The following is a 21,433-nucleotide window of genomic DNA, read 5'->3' as shown; positions in this document are numbered from 1 at the left end:
ACATGTGGGCTGGGAGTCACGTTCACCACATCTATGGGTGACAAATAAGTGGGCTGTGTCTAAGTGGGGCTAAGACCGGCAATTCAGCAAAAAGAAACGTGTCCTCTAGTTTCTAGCGCAGCACAGTGGAAACCCACACTCCCTAATTCACTTTTCAATCAGCTGCAGCGATACCATCCATGGAGGCCCTGGGTGGCATGTCCCGTGCTCTTATCTTTCGTTTTCCTGTCAAGCACCAGCTGCCATGCGTGCAGAAGGGTCAGCTGCAGGCTGAGGGGCATGGGCTAGATTAGGACCTTACCTGGAGGCTGCAGGACGCTGGAGATGGCGTAGACCACGCCGTTGGTGGCCATGATGTCAGCTTCTGCAACTGGCTCCTTATTGACATTCACGATGTTGTTTTTCTGGGAGAAAAAGAGACGACACAGACCGCATGGATCTTGCTCACTCAGTGTGAATTTCCTGAGTGCTCCCAGAGGCCAGATCATGTGTTAGACGTGAGGGATACGCTGGGGAATGGAACGGCCTCTACCAGCCACACGCCTTTAGCTCAGTGGCCGCGTTCTAACATCGGCATGTGGCTCAGTGCAGTGTCATCTACAGAAGAGCGCCCCACGCTGTCACGTTGTCCTCTCAGCACTGTGGGCTGAAGAGGGGGGTGTTACCACCCCACTTAGCAGAAAAAGAAACCAAGACCCCCCTGGGGTCTCCTTTAAGCCAAGTAGGTGTGGGACAGCGGGAAACAGAAGCCAGGCCTCCAGCGTCGGTGTAGGGCTCCTTCCACTTGTCCTCAGTGGCCCACCTTTCTTACAGGAAATGCACCCAGGTGTCTACCTCAGTCCTTCCTGAACAACTCATGGTCAGACCCAAAGGGGAAGGGGGAATGGAAGGCTGTGATGGGACCCCAAACTAGGAGTCAACAAGTCCTCATGTTCTGTCTCCCTCCTTGTATCCTCAGGCTCCAGAGGGAAAGTGGTAAGCAAAGGGATGGCTGAAGGTCAGGAGAGAGGGGCCCGGCACCGAGGCTGGGCTAGCCAGATTCTGGAAGATGGGTGGCTCCACAGGGAAGTCCAGTGACCTTGGCTGGTACAGCCAGGCAGGCCACAGGCAGCTTCACTGAGCTTGGCTGCCCATCTGTTCTCTCTCTCCAGTGAGGATGTCCCCTCAGGCAGCTTCAAAGTGGAACACGTGTCATCAAGGTGCAGAGCCAGGGGTAGCTCGCGACCGCGCATCTGAAGAAAAAGCCGCTAGGGACAGTCTGGGTCATGGTGGGGCTTGGTGAGCCCCCGATTTGAAGGGATGGGGTGAGAAGGGGACTGGGGATTGATCCCTCAAGATGCATGAGAAATTGCCCATCATCTTCTTAAGGGAAGAAAGACCTACTGGCCTCTCCCCTATGCCAGTCAGACGCTTGATTCCCCAGCAAATCTAGACGTTTCTATTTGTGTCTAAGCACCATCTCGCCTGATTTCCCCGAAGACCCTTTTCTCTTTTCTGTTTTTGGGCAGGATGTCCTCAGAGATCCAAGGTTCACCTTCGAGACTCTATGTGTGTATGTGTGTGTGTGTGTATGTATTTGTGTGTGTGTTTATGTGTAACCCTGGCCCAGGGGTTGGGAGGTGCCCTGGGGTCCCAGCATGCACAGCTGGCCGCCTAGTTCTCAGGCACACTCACCGAGCTGACTTCTAGCTTGTCCCCCTGGAGAGACTTCAGCCGCACCAGGGCCCCGATGCCCCCACTGACCAGGATCTCGTCGCCAATGTGGTATTTCAGGATGTTGGCCAGCTCCTTGGCATTGCCTGCAGGTTTGTGGGAAAGAAGGGAGAGCAGAGTTCCTTGTAAGCCTGGTAACCAGCTCCGCCGTCTAGAAGGGCCGGGAGGGGAGGCAAGCGGTGATGGCCGCGATGTAGAACTCTGCGACCAGGTGAGGAGCACACGGTGGGTGTGCTCAGCCCATTGATGGGCTGCCTGCCGGAGGCTCTGGGGATAGAGGCACACATCTGTAGCCGTGAATCTGCCTCTGTAGTGGGGAAGGCGGGAACGGCTGGGTTAAGCAAGAGCTCTCTGTACTGCCGAGAAGGAGTTAATCCATACTCCTCTGTGAGTATGACTCATTTTTCCATGAGCTAAATATTTGCTTGGAAAGTCAGGAACCTTTCCAGCACCGGCATCTGGGACATTTCATCATCAGCGTGGCTCCCGACGGTTATAACACAGTAGTGAAATATTTACACATTCTGCCCTCAAATGCATATTCTGGGGCAGCCGTTTCCTGCAGGGAGAACTTAAAAGACTCAACAGCTGCCGTCTGGGGGGGGGGGGGCCCGTGGAGCCGATGAGGTCAGGGCTAAGGGGGGCATTCCCTCCGCAGCATCCCTCCCTTCACGTCTCGGCATTCCTTCCAGCCCACATCAGCTTCTCCACCAACTGGGGAGACCATCCGATTGCTCATAAAGGTGCACAGGCATTTTCCAAATTAAGTGTGGGAGGCAATTCTTCGAGTTGCCAGCTGTCCTCTCATTTCCATCACGGCTGCCCTGATACTCACATTCCCAGCCAAGTGGCTAGATGTCCCCCAGGGCTTCTGGATGCCTATTTCTAGCATCTTGAAACTAAGAGCGGAGGAAGTTTTGAAAGCATTTTGGAGAGTTCACTTAGGTACAGACAAATCCACATTAGTGCCGCGGAATGGAGCCACCAGGTATCATGTGGTTTCCAAACACCCCACAACTTGGCAGATGGGAATTCCCATTCTATAGAAATCCCGCCTGGAACTGATGAACCATGCCAGCCCCCAGGGCAGGGGGCCTCCTTCTTCCAAGACATCTAATACCTGGATTGACCTCTTGCGCCTGGCTGGCCCTCTATCCCCCAGGAGCACTGGGGGTCTTTTCCTGCCTGCAGGCCTGGCAGAGGGCACATGTGGGAAGTTTTGTCCAAGCCTCCTCCTGCACAACTGAAAATGAGAGGGAAGTGAGCAGGCTCACGGCCATCTGGGGAACATTCCACTCCTGCTGGGCCAGGAGAGGCTGGAAAGTTTATGTTCAGAATGAACTTCTCTCCTTTTCTCAGGAATATACATCAGCATCAAAGACACAGGCATTCGTTTGCAATCAAGACTATTAAACAGGACACAAATTCGGCCCGCAGCTGCCTGCAGCCTGAACTTTCTGAATAGAACGTTCCTTCCTGCCCTGGGGCTGGAAGGAAGGTGTAGATGAGGCATGCCCAGAGGGTGGCCCAGGACCTTCCTCCTCCTTCTCTTCTCTAGCTTCCCTCCTCTTTCTCCTCAGGTTCACCTTTGTGGGAGGGCCCAAGTGTGCCCACAGGCGAGCACCAGAGCTCCACACGACACCCGCACCCCGAACCCTGTCATCGCAGCCATCACCAGGGGAGGACGTGTGCCCAGCACTGCCGGCAACACCTCATTGACTCCACACTCCACACAGCAAGGCACCCTCATTTTTCTAATGGGAAAACGGAAGCTCTGAGAGGTTGAAGGACTTGCTAGACCTAACTCACCTGGTGAATGCCAGAGCCAGGAATTAAAACTGCTTTTAGGTGATCCAGGAATCTAAGCCCTTAAGCACTGGGGTTATCTCTCAAACATCCTCAGCTAAATTTCTCAGGGCCAGGAAGAGCTTCTCTGGTAAAGCGTTGGCCCTGAGGGACATTTCACACAGGTAAATGGCTTCATTATGGCTGTCCTCACAGGTTCTCACGGGGAAGACATGTCTCAGTGACGGGGCTCGTTGTTACCCACTCAGTGTCTCTCTACTCTTCTCTGCCTTGCATGGTACCCAGGGAGACTGACCGCTGTGACGCACGCCATCCAGGGTCCCTTGCCACCTTCTCATGGCTGACAGGAGGCCCACGCAATGGGCCTGTGGGAGGAGAGGGAGGCTGAAGGACTCCTGGCCCCCTTGTCTTGGCTCTGCCCGCAGCTGCATGTGGGCTCTGGTTGCTGTCCTGTGCCCCTCCCCTGAGCTCTGGTTCCCCGTTCCCTCCTCCCCCTGGCCTTCCCCAGCCCCGGGCCTGCGGTGGGAAACACTTTTCCCTGGGTGTCCTCATCCTTTGCTGGTCCCTTACTCCTGCCCACACTTCTGCAGTCTCTCCATTAGGTTCCTTTCAGTCAAACCCTTGGTAATGAGCCCCCTGTTTCCTGCTGGTCCCCTGACGATTCCAGTCACGTCAGAAACTATGCAAAATATACTTCGCTTGGTCTTTACCCAAGAGTTTGTTCAGCTCTTCTGGTGGCATGGCTTGGAAGGCCTCATTTGTAGGAGCAAAGACTGTGTAGACCCCTTCCCTGTTGAGCACCTCCGTCAGCCCAGCAGACTGGATGGCGGCCACTAGCATGCTAGGGAGACACACAGAGAAAATGTCACCTGCCTGTGATAGGGAGGGGATACCCACTTTCCCAAATATCTCCCCACTGCTGGGAGGCAGACCCCAGAACTAGAATTTACACCCCCCTTGCTGGTTTTCACCCCTTGCTCATCATGCACAAGGAGGGAAGACTCCATTCTGCATATTTTCTCCATAAATGTTCAGCTCCATCAAACAGTCAGAGGTCAGAGGCTGGGGGTGGGGGGAGCAGGAAGGAAGAGGCCAAGCCACCAGGTCCTAGGGATGTGATTCAGGGGAGTGCAGGGGGTGGGGGCCTCCTGGCTCCGGTGTCACAGCACCCAGGGGTAAGCAAGCAGGTCAGAAATGGAGAAAGGGGGCAAGAGAACGAAGTGACACAGGGAGCTTGAGAAGGAGCAGCAAGGAGTCTTCAGTGGTCCCAAGGAGATATTGTGCCGACTGAGACTCATCCCACACTCAAAACGGGGTGCTCTCAGCTTACTTGGGACCTCAATATGAGAGTGTGGTATCTTTCTTGCCCTTCATATGAAAATGCAGCCCCCTCTCTGTTCCCAATGATGTGGGGATTACAGTCCCAGAAATAACCCTTCTTCTCAACATAAGCTTCCAGTGTGAGCCTCGCCCTTCCCAGATCCCCAGGCTGGAAGGTCACCAGGACACCGCCAGTGTTCATGGAACCCCCCAAGGCAGTAGGGAGCTTGACAGATAGCTGAGACCCAGCGTCCTGACCCTTGGCAGAAGTCTTCCATGGCATGAGGCGGGTTACCTGAAGCGATTGTCCCCCTTTAGGATGTCCATGACAGTCCCCATCGGGGGGGTGAGCATTCGGTCCATGGTGAAGAGCGTCCCATATCTCCCCCTCTTGTCGTGGGCAGCAATGCAGCTGTTCTCGATACACAGGCTCTGTATACCAAAGAGGGGCAGACATAGGTCATCCACCCTAATGAGGCCTCCTGATGTGCTCCAGGCACACGCTGTGTCTTCAACCGCACAGAGCAGTGAATGTGTGCTAGAGCGGGTCATTACAGGGAGGATAAAATGTCATGTTTTCTCCAGGAAAGGAAAAATAAAAATAGTGTTCCTTAAGGAGAAAGGGCCACTGGGCCCCACTGGAGTTACAGAGAGGCCCCACGATGAGACTGTCCCAGTACACGTGAGGTCCATCGGCAATGATGAGATCAATAGATCAACTCTACTGAATTGTTGACTTTAACAGATGACAACTGTCTTTAGTCACTGGTACTGGCAGGTCCCAAGGAATACACCTGTGTTGTACTGTGCTTTCTGGCTGAGAGTCCACAGTAACCGTTGAGTTTGAAGATAGAAAACAGACAGGAGAAGGGAAAAGAGAAACTTTGGGACCAGGGAGAGCTGTGTTTCAGTTCAGAAGGCTTCTCTTCGCATAAGCTAAGGATTCAAAATCTCCATCCCTCTGCCCCTGTTGATCACACTGAGCTCGATGTGGACCACTGCCTACCTAGTCAGCTATATGCTACATACCCACATATATAAAATTTTTTTTCTTTAATACAGCTTCCATTTCTTAGAGCTGAGGCAAAGAAAGAGCATGATTCAGGAGCCAGAACTTACATTGCGATAAACAAAAACTCTCAGTTTTTTGCCACCCAGAGTGTCCAGGGTCTGTCCATGATACAGATACTTGGAAGCTAGCTGGTCTTTAACCATGTGATTCAGAAGCAAATTCCTTGTATGTGCATCGATGTTAGGGGTTCCATCTGCAAGAGAAGGTGGGTTCGGTCCAGAGGCATGCTCCAGAAAGGAAGAGAAGGGGAGACAAATGCAGTGGGAAGCCCAACCCTCCTTGCACTTGAAAATGGGAGATTGAGAAATCCAGGGAGGCTGCCAATATTCCTTAACATCTGGCATCTTCTGAAAATCAACCAAACACAAGAGGGTCTAGATAATTGAGGGTGTCTGGAGTTTTGCCCGTGGAGGGAGGGGGAGGCACAGACACCCCTTGGCCCTGTCTTCCGCCTTCCCCTCGGCCAAGGCTCAGCTGTATCCTCGCTCTGACCTTCTGCCGATCACATGAGCAGTTGATTCTGCGAATAAAAAGGCGCTCTCTGGCCAGCTGCAAACTCTTGGATTGGATTGATTTGAAGACCAGACCCCCAAATGCATTCTCTGCTCTGCCAGATGATACAGCAGAGCCCCTGAGGTTTCGGGTGAGCCGGTGGAAGCACTAACGCTGGCGGGGTGCTGTCCCTCTAGGAGGGTGCTGTGGAGGTGACCCGCTCCTGGGACTGCCCTCACCACGTTACCTTTGAATACAGAATTCATGGGGGCCAGGAGGGTCAACTGCTCCTTTCCGGAGAGATGAGTGCCAAGGCCAGCCTGTCTGAAAAGGTCAACGGCTGTGGAAACATCAGACTCCGCAGCCAACTCAAACAGCGTCTTGGCTGCAAGGAAAGAGAACGCAGGTTCAAAAGTTACAAGTGCTGTTTTCATTTATCCTCCGTCCACCCCACAGCATGACGCACGCCAGCAGGAATGTCATCTCGTGAGTCAACAGCCCTCTCAGCCCCGCAGCGGCACAGCGGGCTCGTGTCATCAGGCCCGTGGTCCCCTAGGTCTCCCTGGGCAGGGCAGGGAGGTGAGGAGTGGGAGGCAGAGGCCAGTCTCTGTCGTTGCCTTCAGCCAGGGTGCCGTCTAAGGCCTGCGGCAAGACAGCGTGGTCTGTGTGGTGGCTTCTGAGGGTCCCATGATGCCAGTGACCACACCCACAGAAAGCTCACTTCTGGTTTGGTTTTCTTCTGTGAAATTGCTTCACTTCTGGGCAACCGACCTCCCTGGAATTCCAGAATGGGGCTAGCCTGCTGCACAAAGCCCAAGCCAAAGTCCACTCTGTCATTTCTCCCAGGCTCAGTGAGATGGCGGGTGCTCAGAGGCCAGCAAATGGCCCTCTGCGCCCAACCAGAGCAGGCTGATCTCCTGAACGGCTTCTGGGATTGAGTCAATCCCTTCCCGGCTCCCCTCAACAGCTCTCTGATGCCTCCAAAGTGACGCCTGGACACCTAGGCTTGCGGCTCAAGATTCTTCACAGTCTGGCCATGACCTGCCAGCTGCACAGGCCCTCTCCCCTGAGGGGCTGTGAGCTGGGTGCTTGCAAGGAAATGACCCCCACGATCTCTGAATTCCCCCAAGGACCCCAACTGCAGATGGCAGAGGGGCCAGCAGGCCTGGCAGGATCATGGCCTTGGAGGCCTGGCTCACCTGAGTCCGGGATGAGCAGCTCATCAATGTAGTGGATCACACCATTGGTGGCCAGCGTGTCTTTATTGGAGATGATGGCCTTCCCATTGATGGTGAGCATGTCCCCGCTGCAGCCCACCTCCAGGGTGGTGCCCTCCAGGGTCTCCATGGACATCCCTGCAACGATGGCTTCTGCACACATGGCCGACTTCAGGATGTGGTTGTTCAGCAGGTCTGGGGACCAAAACAGACACAGATTAAGGGCCGTGCTGGCTCTAGGCTAATCTCAGAGGCCAGCTCACAGCCACCATGACTGTGAGGATTCTGTTCTCTCTGACACGGACCTGGAGATGAGGCTGAGGACTGCGCCACCTACGGCCTCCTCTCCTCCTGCTGCTGTCCCGAGTCAGCAGGCAGACTGCCTGAGTCTGAATCCCAGCTTGGCCACTTACCCGCTATGGGGCCCTGGGCAAGTCATGGAGCCCCTGGGAGCCTCAACTTCCTCCTCAGGTCGAGATAAGCCTAGCATTCATCTCCTGGGGATGGTGTAAGGAGGACCTGAAGCCCGGAATGTACCGCACCCAGCCCAGTGCCCGACAACACAGTCAACACCCAACAAACATTCGCGACTCCCTTATTAGCACCTGAACTTGAGACTGAATTCTATTAGTGTCTGACCCTCAAAATGAGTTTACCCTCAGACTTTTTATCTACTGACCTTTAGAAAAACCTGAAATTTGATAGGGAAAGATGGAAACTGTAGCAAATGAGAGTTCTAGATTATCTGCGCATTTTACCTGTTTTTGTTCATTTTACCCAAGGGCCCACTAGCTGCCAGGATCTGTCTTCAGGCTCAGGGATGGTGCTCCGTCAGACACGGTCTTTGGCACTCCCCTCACTCTACCCGTAAGTCATAAGTAGAGTTTATTTCCTTGTCTGAGTGGCTCTCAGGGACAGGGCAGAGGCTGGGGGTCCTGAGGAAGCTGCAAGGAGCAGCGGGGGGACGTGACCCCCACCAGGCGGGGCAGATTCCTGGACGGCCACTCCCCCAGGTCACCAGGGCCCTTTCCCTTACAGTCTCACCGCAGAGGCAAGTTTCAATCTGTGCTGAGCGTGGGAACCCAAACCGCACCGTCACGGACAGGAGGAAGCTCAGAAGGCCTACAGAGGCACGAGGCACGGGGCTCCCACAGGAGTGTCAGGGGCCTTGAAAGCCATTCGGCTGGCGGGAAGGGAAAGGACAGGCAGGCTGCCATGGAAACGAGGTCTCGGGGATTTAGCTTCTAAGGGAAGGAAGGTAAAGGCTGGGTGGGGTAAGGGTGACCTGCTAGGGCCACGGGGAGGGAGAGCAGGGCCAAGGCTGGAAGCCAGTCTTCAAACAAGGCACGCCAACCCAAGGCTACTTCTTGCCTCTCTGCCAAGCCACCAGAAACAGCCGAGCCTGTGAGGCTGGACTCCTGTCCCTCTGCCTTTGAGCCAGCCAGTGACGCCCCTATACCGAGGGCCTGGTCTCACAGCAAACGGGTTACTGAGCAGGAAAAGGCAGTGTGCAAAAGGAATAAATTACGGCTGCCTTTTCTTACAGCAAGAGTTCTGATATCTTCAAAGATGAAAACGTGTTCTGTACAAAAGCAGTTTAAGGGAGAACACAGCTCCAAATAGAAAGTTCAGTATGCGGAGATGCGCCCACGTCCCAGCTCCTTTGGGAAGCCTCGGGACCCCTCTGGCAGCACGTGCCCCACCCCCGCCCTCATGCCCACCACCACGGGGGCGTCTGTGTCATAGCGCTCACCGCTTCAGATCCCACGACCTGTTTTTAATTCCAACCAGGCTTAAACTTCCTTGCAGACAAGCCTGTACCACATTTCCTTTGGGGACCTGGGTTCATGCCACAGGCCAGGCACGGAGGCACTGTGACATCTGGACACAACGGATCCCCATCTGTGCTTTCAGAAAAGTGCCCTTGCCAGCCCTGCGTGGCTGAAGGGAGAGCATTTTGCACTTATCGGGCCTCTGAAATATAGTAGGTATTTTAAATCGCACAGTTTGAAGGTGAGTTGAATAGACTCCAAGGAAACGAAGTCATCCCTAGATTGTATTTGGGAGTAATAAGTGTGTTTGGGTACACAGAGGACCAGGGGGCTGCTCCTCTCTGCAGGAGATGCAGGGGTCAGTGGCCGAGCCCGGCCTTCATTCCCCTCCCCTCTCACATGTGCTGGGTCCTTCCTTCTCCTCCAGCAATAAATCAACGTACCCCTAACCAAGCAGCTCACTGAGGAGGCGTGGAAGGACCCAGCTCTGAAGTCAAGTCAACTCTAACTGGTTATTAATTTCATTTTGGATTATCCACGAGGTCCCTGGCCAGACAGGAAGAGTTCAAGGGTCAACACGATGGCCCCATTCTAAGGACGCCAGGACCGGCCATCTCCTCCCCACACTTCCAAGCTGCTGCCTGCTTGGCAGACTTGCTCTGGTTTTGAGCATCTTTAGCTCTTTCTGAGTCTGGCCAGGGCCTGCTTTGGACCTCCAGCCTTGCCTTGTTCCTCAGCACAACTGCTGCCGGACAAAGGCTGCTGGGTTCTCTCCTTGTCCCTCTGACCAGGTCTCTGCTCTGGCCTCTGCAGAGACAGGGCCCGATGGGAGCAATGGGACAGGATGGTGCACAGACTGTACATCTTGTGCAAGAGCAGGCCTCGGGTTCAGTGTGGCCGTTCCAACGGCACTCAGGGGTGCTCACCTCTCAGGGCTTCTGGGTCACCTAGGATCCTGTTCAAGGTTTCAGCAGGGATCTTCTCGAAGGCCTCGTTGGTAGGGGCCAGGAGCGTGAACTGGCCATCCCCTTCCAGCACGGTGTTGAGCCCAGATGCGGCCACAGCAGCCTGCGGGGCAGGGAGAGGAAGGAGAGTTGCCTGAAGGCTCTGGGAGGCTCTGTAGACAAGAGGCAGGCGCCGCCTCACCAGGCCTCCTGTGAAGCGCTTCAGACTCCTAGAAGAAATGACAAGACGCCAAAGCTCACCTCTCTTGGTGTCCTCCGGGGACCTTGTCAGGACTGAGCCCCCACCACTCTGGCCATTTCTCAATGACTTCCTCTGCCTGCGGCCTTCCCACCCCAGGCTTTGGCCTGGCCATTCCCTCTGCCCTTCCTCCTTTCTTGGCTTCTCTGACTCCTATCCCTTCACTGGGACTTGATTATAGTTATCGCTTTTCTAGGTAGCCAACTTGGCGTTGCCCCCATGACCATCCTCCCCCCACCCCGCCGCTGCCCTCAGACCAAGAAGAGTCCGTTGTACGAATTTTCAGCTTGTGTCCTCCTTGCGTAATACTTAAATAGCTCTGGGCAATGCTCCTTCTGTGAGCTCCAGGAGTGGAAGGATAACATCACCCGTTTCCACAGAGGAGTCCTAGGATATTCTAAAAGCAGAAGGGGCCTCCCGCTGCCCCGGGGTTGGGGATACACCCCTTGGCCCCGTCTGCAGCCCTGCAGGCTCTGGCCCCTGCTGCTCTGCTGCTTCCATGCCACACACTCTCGTTGTGTACATTTCTTTGTTCTGGCCCTGCCCGCCTCCTTCTTACTATGCTTGCCCCGGAGCCTTTGCCCTTGCCTTCTGCTCTGCTCGCTGTGCTCCGACCCCTGCCTTTCACGTAACTGGCCATTCTCATCCTCCAGTCCTCATATCTGAATTCACCTCTTCCAGAGACACCCTCCCTGACCACCCAGTGCCAACAGGGTCCCTCGGCTCACCACTCCCCGACTCCCCAATGCCTAGCCCTGTCCATGGCTACCTCGTGTGCATCTGGTCTGTCTCTCGGGAAGAACGAAAGTGCCACGGAGGACAGAAATTTGTCTGTCTCATTCACCTGTATACCCCCGGCAGGTAGAACACCGCCAGGCCAGGAGCGGGTACTGAAGTATGTGTTAGCGGAAGGAAAGATGGGTGTAGGGAGGCCCCAAGGGGAGGGAGAAGAGAGGGAACATTTGTCAAACCTACAGTAAGAGGATGTTACTCAGTGGGGGTTATACATGGTTAATCAAGAGGTGCCACCAACTTTGTGGGGACGTATCATTTCCTCGCAGACCCCTGACCTTGAAGTGACCCAGAAGGAGAGCTGAGAGAGCAGGGTTCCCTGCAGAGCCACTTCCTGAGGCCACATCCCTGCTGGGCCAGCCCCAGGGTGTTTGTCTCTGTGTGTTGGAGATCTCCAGGGGAGGAGCCTCCGCAACCCCCCCTTGGTATCCTTTGTGGTCAGGAAGTTCTCCTTGAATCAGGGCAAAAACCCTGACGGGGCAGCCTGTGTTCACTTCCTCTGAGCAGCCACTGCCAAGAGCAATGCCAGCTTGCCGCTCCAGTCCGAAGACAAACTCATGCTGGGCAGGGCTGAAGGAATGGTGTTCTGTGGCTGCAGAGTGGGTAGAAGCCAGGCCAGAGGTCAAACCCAAACTCCCTTGACCTCTCTGCTTGTCTGGGATCCAAGGAAACCTGAGGGTGGCTGGGACAGGGGTCCCCTGGAGACACACGGTCCAGAAGGTCATGAAGCCTGGCATTATTCTAGTCCTGCATATGGAAAGTGCCCCTGGGGAGTGGGGGAGGGCCCTCTTACTGCTGGAGCCCAGAAGTGCAGGCCCAGGTAGCAGAGGGCTCAAAGGGACCTGCGGTGCTACAGACTACGGGACTTTTGGGGGGAGTCACAAAAGGACAGCCTTAAAGAGGAGAGGATGGGCAGAGGGAGTTTCCCAGCAGTGGATTAAGATGCTCCCTCGTGGTCAAACTCAGTAATGAGTGGACCATTTGCGTTCATGGGCTCTTAGAAGAACAGACTGTATGTCTCCTAAATGCCCATGAAGAGACACCCTCTGCTTCTCCTGTGGAAGAAGGCCCTTTTGAGAGGTCCTGTGTCCCCAGGCGGGGTCCTCTCCCACGGCAGTCCCTCACCCGAAGGGTCTCAAAGGTGTCTTCGATCTCGATGATCTGCTGGATGTTGTTGGTGACGGTGGAGATGACCTTGTCGATAAGGTGCACTACACCGTTGGTGGCGTGGTGGTCGGCTTTCAGCAGCCGAGCACAGTTCACGGTCACGATCTGTGCAGAGAAGAAATGAGGATGACCAGTTCACCTACTGAGGGGTGGGCCCGAAGCCTCAGCAGGGGAAAACAGGGCAGCATGTGGGTTCCACAGCCATGGAACCGGAGGGCCCAGGAAGAAATAGGTGCAGGAGGTGGGGATGACCTCCAGCATACCTCACCCCAGAGCCAGCCCCACGTGCAGACTGGGCCTGGGCTCAGGGTGGATACAGGGCAATGCTGGGTCCCTGGGGACTCCCTACCCCATTGGGATAATGGTGGATCTGGATGCCTGAATTCTGGTACATGGAGGTGAGGGCCATGCCGTGTTTCAGCTCATCTGTCAGGACCCGTCTGTTGACCATGTGGTAGCGAAGGGCATTGAGCAGCTCGATGTTGACGTTGCTCACCAGGGAGTCCAGTACTTCCTGGAAGGAAGGCCAGAGCGGCAGTTAGGGGGTGGTTGACCACAGGAGCAAGAGGTGGCTTCCTGCTACCCTGGGAAAGTTACTGTGGAAACCAAGGACCCCTCCTCAGTGAACATAACGTCTAGACAGTTGGATAGGTGGGCACAGGAAGCCATCTAGTGAGGTATAGTTTAACTCAAGTTCCCTGACTTCATCTGAGGCCTCAAGGAAGAAGCTTCGTGCAACAGTGGAAAACCGCTATACAGTGTCTCACTTCCGGCCCACCAGCCACCCCTCTGGGAAGTAAGGTGGTCATCTCACAGCTGGCAAGGAAGCCCAGGCCTCGTTGCTGGGGGCGAAGATGGTGAAACTGCCGGGCCCTTCCATCTCGGGCCTCAGCTTCTCCGTGCGGTCCGTGTACAGCTGAGTCGTGGTGGATCCAACGACGCCCAGTGTCTCATAAAGGTTCGAGAGAGGTAGGGCTGCAGGGGCAGAGCACAGAGGTGGGACGGACCTGTGGAGCCTGCCCCAACCAGACCACACCTTCCCTGGTGTGCAGAGCGCATGAGACCTCTGCAGGACAGGTGTGTGGGAAAGCCCAAGGATGGCCACCATGGGCCAGCTGAAAGCCTGTCACTTTATGAGTGACAAGTTGCTTTTTTTTTTTTTTTTAAGATTTTATTTATTTATTTGACAGAGAAACATAAGCAGGAGGAGCAGCAGAGGGAGAAACAGGCTCCTCGCCAAGCAGGGAACCTGAAGTGGGGCTTGATCCCAGGACCCCGAGTCCATGACCTGAGCCAAAGGCAGACTCCCAACCAACTGAGCCACCCAGGTGCCCTTGTCACATACTCCTTAAAGCAACTCTTTAAAGGGGTCAAATGCCTCCCTGCTGAGACTCTACTAATTGGTCATTTTTCATCATTTTAGCCACAGGAAAATGAAGCTTCTGTTCATAGACATATAAGATTATTTATTTATTTATTTGGCAGACAGAGATCACAATTAGGCAGAGAGGCAGGCAGAGAGAGAGGAGGAAGTACGACTGCCGCTGAGCAGAGAGCCCGATGCAGGGCTCAATCCCAGGACCCTGGGATCATGACCTGAGCCAAAAGCAGAGGCTTTAACCCACTGAGCCACCCAGGAGCCCCTGTTCACAGACATATAAAAATTTGAAAGAGAGAGCACAAGTCAGGGGTGGGGCAGAGGGACAGAGGATCCCAGTCAGACTCCCCACTGAGCTCAGAGCCCCATGCTTGCTCTTAAGGACCCAGAGATCATGACCTGAGCTGAAATCAAGAGTCAGTTGCTTAACCAACTGAGCCACCCAGGCGTCCCGTTCATAGATGTTTACATAATACCAGCAGGAATATACACCCAAAATAGATATTCTAGTTACAAACTGGGCTTTTTGATTTATCTGGTTGAAACTGGTTTCCTAATGGCCTCTACTGGAATGAAAGAACATTACAAATCTTCCAGGTTCTTTGTCTATTTCCAAGCAATAAAATGTTATTTCCTAAAAACCCAGAAGTGGCCCGAAGCATAGAAGGCCTTCCCCTCCCACAGGCCATTCTCCTCTCCCCACCACATAATTCCCACCTGCCCTTCCACCCCCTTATGACCTTGGCACCAACCAAACTGTCCTTTCAAGTCTGTCCCACATTCTCAAGGAATAATTACCAAATTTCAAAGTTTAAACTCCTCCTCCGCATAGTCCCTGTGGGGGCGGGACGGGGGGTATGCTTAAAGGAAATCCTCTGATAAAATTCTTAGGTGCCTCGGTCTTTGGCTCCTCTGGCCAGGCGTGGTTCTCTGTGCTGGTTCTGGGAAAGCCTGCCTGGTTGGCCACCCTCCTCCCAATGGACTCCAAAGGCTCAAGTTCCAACAGAGGGAGGAGGGGGTGGCTCGGTGCCCCAGCCCCGCTCTCCAGCTGAGCGGATCAGAAATGCTGGGTGTGGTTAGAATCCCTCCCAGCCCAAGACAACAAGGCCAGAGCCCAGGCCCAGCTGCTTCTGCTCGGAGGCGAGCATGGGCAGGTTGAAATTGGAGTCTGCCACCAGCCACGTAAGAAGGTCAGCTTGCACAGAAAGGAGCAGTGCAGGAAGCTCCCTGCTCCCAGCTTCCATCCTCTGGCTCTCGTGTGGCGCCCCGAGCCAGAGAACATGCAGGGAGGGTGTCCCTGCAGCCCTGTCACCTGTACCCCCCTGTGGATGGACTCTGCTGCCTGCTATGTGGGGGCTCCTTCCTCCCTGCTTCCTCCCCCTCCCAGCACCAATGCCGCAGGCCTGGCTTACTCACCTGCGGGACAGCCCTTCTCTCCTGGCACCTTCTCGTATCCAGGACAGCACTCATAGCTGATGACTCTGCAGTGAGACAGACAACACACGTGAAGGCGACACAGGGCTTCCCTCCTCTTCGCTGTCCTGGGGAAGTGGTGCCTCCACAGACAGAGGAAGGGAAAGGGTGGTAAAACACCCTGCTCTCAGAGGAGACCATTCAATCAGCTGTATTGGTGCATCATGGTGTTTAGGAGCAAGGAGCTTGTCACTCGTCCTCAGCTTTGCAGAATGTTCCCAAGGTTGCCATCCGTACAGCAATCCTGCTGGGACTGCGGCAGCACGTTCCGTAGGGGGATTAGAAAACACCCCCACCAGGAATTTGACTCCAGCTTCACTCACGGTGAACCCCATGGTCGGCGTTCTTGAGAGGCAGTGGGGAGCAAGGGGGGTGCTTCCCTGGGCCTGCTCTGGCTGACGCTGCCACTAACCTGCTGGGGCCTCTGCTGCCAGCCCTGTCTCCTCCCTGGGTCTCTGTGCCCCCTCTGGAAAACCTATGCGTGTATCCCGCAAAAGTCATTGGACTAAATCTCCCGTGCTCATCTAGACTTCTGATTTAATAACCAAGAAGGACAGCATAGAGATCATCATCAAGCTTTTCCGTCTTCACAATCAAACCTTAAAACTTTTAAAATTAAGACAAAGCTCCTTTGGGGTGTTTTTTTTTTTTTCTTTCATTCTTTAAATTAAAAACAGAATCTTAGTAACAACAATGCTATGGTTTCAAATTGAAAATGTACAAAGGATGACATAGCAGAGTGTGCCCCATTAAACCTCGCAGCCCTCAACCATCTCATCGTCCTCCCAGGAAGCACCTGCGACTGCCCGTTTTGCTTAATGCTTTGGTATCTGGATGAAAATGAGACTGGCACTCTACAGTGTTAAACTTTGAAATCATTCGGCAGAAAATCTTAAAACTTTCTCTTCGCCCAACTCAGGCCAGTCCATTATGGAACATCTGCCATCCTCTGGAGGTCTGAAACACACAGCTTCAGTGAACCCACTATTCTGGAAGCCCAAAAGCCCGAGTTTCAAATCGTATGGCAAGGAAGTAAGTGATCAAAAGGCTTACAGCTAAGAAAGACTTGCTTCTTATCGACTCCCCGGGTTCTGTGTAAGGCTAGCCCCGCACAGGCAGGGTGAACACAGCCTTCTTTGACAGCCTTTGAACCAGGGCCAAGTGGCCACGTCCTGTCCCTTCCCTTCCTGTACAGGGATTCACCCTTTTTGGGACAGGAGACAACTCGGGCTTGAACTGCAGCAGGTTTGCCCACAGAACTGCCTACCACAGGGCTCTCCCAGGATGTTTAATGACCTTGCCGGAAGACAGGCAGGCAGAGGGGGAAGAAACAGGGCTTTGGGGCCAGGCAGGGTGCTCTCAATGCACCCAGGACATTCTGCTCTTATTAAATGACTTGGAATCATCTCAGGGGAGCCCTGGTGAGTCATGAGAAGACACAGCCGACTTCATTTGTTATCCAGGGGGAGTTTCAGACACTGACTGGCTAGGAGTCTCAGGCTGCTGGGGAGCTATTGGAAGCATTTTGCCAGAAATGGGTCCTCCAGCAAATCGCTGCGGAGTGACAAGTCATGCGCCTCCCTCTCTGCCCTGCTCCTTGCTTCCCTCCGCCCACCTCATCCTCCTTTTCTCCAGCTTTCCCCCATCCTGGTCCTTTCTAACCTTTCATCTCCATACCCATAAGGGCTCTACTTATAAGGGCTAAACAGACTCAGGACTTCCCTTGACTGACCCACAATTTTATTTTTGGAGACTAAAGTCATCTTCTGCCATGAAAGTCAGATTTGACCGACAGGCAACCTTCAAAGGCAACATAGTGTCATGGAAACAATGAGAATTAGGGAACTTGACTTGTGACCCATTGGTAACTAGTAGAGTGACCTCAAAGGTACACTTTTCTCTCAGGGTCTCTGTTGCCTTATCTGTGAAATGGGGTGAGGTTAAACTAGATGGTCTCCAAGGTTCATTCCAAACTCACACTCATGATTCTAGTCACTAGGATTCTTTCTAGGGGGCAGAGAAACTGTCTTTCAAAGGACAGTTTCTGCTGGCTTCTCCCAGCTAATCCTAGGGAGAGCTCCAAGCCTCAGGCCCATAGATCCAGTGGACACCCATGCGTGGGATCCCAGGGCTTCTCTGATAAATACCAGGGCTCTGGGCCTGGCGCTGCAGAGGTGGAATTAAGGTCAAGTCTGCCAAAGCTTAGCATATTTCTAAAAGTGCCTGGCTGACACTTCATGGAACTGGAGAAGCACAGTTGGAGGATGGGTCTTCTCCTCAAAGCCCTCCTCATCTCAGGGGTCTCCCGTGCATAGGGGTGCTGCATACTCTATGCCTTGGAACTCCCAGCTGGGCTCGCCAACATTTCTTCTTCCAGGGTGTCAGCTTTTGAGTTCTATCTCAAATCAAAACAAAACGAAACAACCTGAAGAGAGCTCCACAGCTCAGGCGGCCTCACCAGAATTTCACTGAGGACAGAGAAAGCCAACTCACCGAGTGTGAACTTTATAGTTTCTGCGGCTCCATGTGTCTGTGCGTGGGGTGGGAGTAACTGGTCGTGGGGTAGTGGGGAGAAGAGGGGTTGAAGAGCTGGAGGAGGAAGAGATCTAAGCAGACAAGTCTCAGCGTGAAGAAAGATACTTAGGTTAGAAAACTGCAAGGGCTCTCAGGGGCAGAAGGGTTTCTTAAGATCACAACTGGGTAGGGGCAGACTTAGGACCCCCCCCCCCCAATTTCATCAGGTCTCATCCCTTTTCCATTGCTCTTAGCAGCATACAGGGGGCAAGCAGAGTAACCTGACACTGAGAGGACACAGGTGCTCTCTTTGGTGTGGAGGACAGAGCCCTCCACCTCGTCAGCCCCCTTTCCATGTGGGCTTTGCACCCGTGTCCCACAGCGGCTGGATGTGGATGGCACAGGGCAGCGCACAGAGGTTGGTCCACCAGCCGAGGGCTTTTCCCTGGTTAATGAAGTGTGGCTCTGCCAGGAAGCTTTCTCCTCATCCCCCACCCCACTTGCCTCTCTCTCTCTTCTGCCCTCCTCCTGCCACAGTCTGGCATCCTTGGCACTCCCCAGGTACGAGGACATCAGCCATGCCTCTCACCCCCAGCCTGGTAGCCTTCTGGGCTGAGATGCTTCCTTGGCCAGTGGTTTCCCTACTGTCCCCACAAAACCAGGCCTGCTCAGAACCTGTCTGCATGGCAGAGAGGCAGAGGCAACTGGAAATTACAGACTGAGAAGACAAGCCCATTGAGATGATCTTGACCAAACCTTTCTGGATGAGCGGTGCCTGCTCACAGCCCAGTGTGCTATTCCCCTTGGCTTTGGCTGAGGAAAACATGGGTGCTGTGAAGAGATGGAGCTGGGGGCCATCACAGCCTTCTCTAGGATGAAGGCAGGAAGAAGGGAAAACACAGGAGCCTTCATCTCTGTCTCCCCAGTTCCTTGGCCTCCCCGTGCAGAGAGAACCGATCTATTGCTCTCTGAATCGCATTCCACCAGGGAAAGCTGCTCTGATGAGAGGCTCTGGGCTTCTTCTTGACCCAACACAGTCAGTAAGTAAAAAACCTCAGAAAAAGACTATCTCTAGGACAATGAGACATGACTATTCTTTTTTTGGTTTTCCCAATCAGAAGAACCATTTGAGGAAGAAGGTGAGGGAAGGTGACCAATCTAGAAGGGCCTTTAAAGGAGGAAGGAGAGACAGTGTCAATCCAGGGTCTAAAGATAGAGGTGGCTAGGAGGCTCTCTGCCAATGGCCTCCAGAGCGTTACTCACGATCAGATACAGACAGAAGCATTGCTAGTTCTTTCCTCAAAATGATTTTCCAAGAAGTTAATATAATAAATTAAAACAATCACTCTCTCCAACCACACTTCACAGTTCCGGCCGGTTGTCATGGCTGTAAATGTCTAGGGACGAACCAGACTCTGGAAGTAGGTGGAGCAAGGAATGCAGTCTGAGTGCCAGTTTCTCGTGACAGAAGGTAAACCACTCAGCGGGTCATGATTTCCAAACAGAGTCGCAGAGCAAACACAGCTCCATATCGTCTAGACACAAAGCCATCCCCCATGGACTGCTGACCTCGCCTGGTTCCTTTTCTGCTCTCCTGGCCTTGGAAACTAAGCTGAGCTTTTTTGAGCTTCCAGCAGAAAGTCCAAATCTTGACCTCTCTGATGAGAAAGGGCTCAGTTGGGTACCTGGGTGGTTCAGTCGGTTAAGTGGCTGCCTTCTGCTTAGGTCATGATCCCAGAGTCCCAGGGTCGAGCGCCACATCAGGCTCCCTGTTCAGCCAGGAGTCTGCTTCTCCCTCTGACTACCTCCTCTTGTGCTCTATCTCTCTCACTCTCTCTCTTTCAAATAAATGAATAAAATCTTTTAAAAAGGTGGGGGAGGGTGCTTGCTTTGACCTCATGGCCAGCACCAAAGGCCCCATCATTAACCAGGGTCCAGCTTGGTTCATGAGAAGACAGAGACTTTAAAAAATGTACTCACATGTTTGGTGACAATCTGTGTGTATGGAGTGGGTGCACACATTGTGGGGGCGCCTGGACACTTACTGTGTCTCCTGAGTTCCCATGCCCTTTTATCTGACCAGGAGTCCCCTTGTAGCAGGGAGCACAACGATCACCAGACTGGGGGTGAGCAACCAGAAGGTGGCTGGTGAGTCTAAGCTAAAGGGCCTCTGTTGCCCCTCAGGAGACCTTGTCTCTGGGACCTTCAGGCAGAGATTTTAGGGCTGTAGAGAGCGATGTGGGACAGGTCACTCAGGCCCTACAGGGCTGCTCGCTTGTGGATCTCCCCATGAGACTAACAATAGCTGCTACTGTTTACTTTCCCTGGAGACATCAGGCCTGCCCCACTTCCCAGCAGATGACTTTGAGCACATTCCTTAGCCTTTCGGAGTCTCAGTCTCCCCTTCTGTAAAATGGGCTAATAATAATACTGCTCTCATAGGGTGACTATGGGAATTTAATGGGTTCACATATGAAAAGTACTTCACAGATGCTTGATATTTACTAAGGGCTCAGTTCTTGAGCTTTAAAAAAAAAAAACACTGCAGGTATAAACTTAAAAACTGTAGTTAGATTAATAACTTCATTGAAATCAATATCCTGCATGAGACCACTGTTTATGACGGTGTGATAAACAAATTCCCCATAAAATGCAACCTACAGAATGCAACAGACAGGGCCTACATTGGTTTCCCATTGTTCTGGTAACAAATAATCCCAGATTTAGTGGCTTAAAACAACACAAATTTATCATCTTACAATTCCAGATTACAAATCACAAAGCGGCCTTAATGAGGCTGAAATGAAAGGCTGTATTCCTTATTTCATTTCATTCATGAAAGGCTCTAGGGGAGAATGTATTCCTTGTCTTTTCCAGCTTCTGGAGGCTGCGTGCACTTCCCGGCCTGCAGTCACATTACTCTAACTTCATCTCCTTCTCTGACTCTGACCTACCCGCCTCCCTCCTACAGGACCCTTACGACCACATACCAGATAACCCAGGATAATCTTCCCCTCCCAAGATCTTTAACCTAATCATATCAGCAAAGGCTCATTTTCCTAGTTCCAGGTTCAGGGATGAGATGTGGACATCTCAGGGAGTTGTCATTCTGCCTACCCCAGGGCAGGACCCCAGATGCTGCATGGATGCACGGAAACAACAGAACGAATGTCAGCTAAGCTGCCACCTTGGAGGTAACAGAGTGGGACAGAACCTTCAGGCAATCCTGCGCCAGAACACCACTAAGGTGGTGTTAGGTGGATGTCAAATCTGTTATTCTGAAGCACATTATCCAGAGGGTCCCTGATGGCTGCACAAGGAATAGGAAAGAAGGAAGGAAGTGCTGCTCCCGGTGTGGGGAGAGCCTGGCATCCCCGGCTGGCTCCTCACCATGCTCGTGGGAACAAGGCTGTGGGGGACAAGACAGGGAGGAAAAGGAGGGCTCTTCTTCTGCTTCAGAACAGATGTCCCTGGGGGCCCTGCCAGCATGAGACCCTCTGGCAAGGGCTTGGCT

General features: G+C 53.4%; 1 protein-coding gene across 1 annotated transcript in view; it reads right to left on the bottom strand.

Moving 5' to 3' along the window:
• Window positions 1-21,433, bottom strand: part of TGFBI (transforming growth factor beta induced) — a 32,460-nt gene that overhangs the window by 2,584 nt on the left and 8,443 nt on the right. Inside the window, exons 3-14 of the mRNA XM_059174639.1 lie at window positions 15,349-15,413; window positions 13,369-13,529; window positions 12,904-13,068; window positions 12,513-12,659; window positions 10,319-10,460; window positions 7,603-7,815; window positions 6,651-6,788; window positions 5,959-6,104; window positions 5,135-5,271; window positions 4,230-4,360; window positions 1,675-1,799; window positions 302-404 (exon numbers count right to left, since the gene is read on the bottom strand). Coding sequence (XP_059030622.1) covers window positions 302-404; window positions 1,675-1,799; window positions 4,230-4,360; window positions 5,135-5,271; window positions 5,959-6,104; window positions 6,651-6,788; window positions 7,603-7,815; window positions 10,319-10,460; window positions 12,513-12,659; window positions 12,904-13,068; window positions 13,369-13,529; window positions 15,349-15,413 — 1,673 coding nt within the window. The remainder of the gene's footprint in view (window positions 1-301; window positions 405-1,674; window positions 1,800-4,229; window positions 4,361-5,134; window positions 5,272-5,958; window positions 6,105-6,650; window positions 6,789-7,602; window positions 7,816-10,318; window positions 10,461-12,512; window positions 12,660-12,903; window positions 13,069-13,368; window positions 13,530-15,348; window positions 15,414-21,433) is intronic.

This window comes from Mustela lutreola, chromosome 5 (assembly GCF_030435805.1).
Source record: "Mustela lutreola isolate mMusLut2 chromosome 5, mMusLut2.pri, whole genome shotgun sequence".
Taxonomy (NCBI): domain Eukaryota; kingdom Metazoa; phylum Chordata; class Mammalia; order Carnivora; family Mustelidae; genus Mustela; species Mustela lutreola.
Note: the sequence above shows the minus strand (reverse complement) of the source record. Positions and strands in the feature narration are given on the sequence as shown.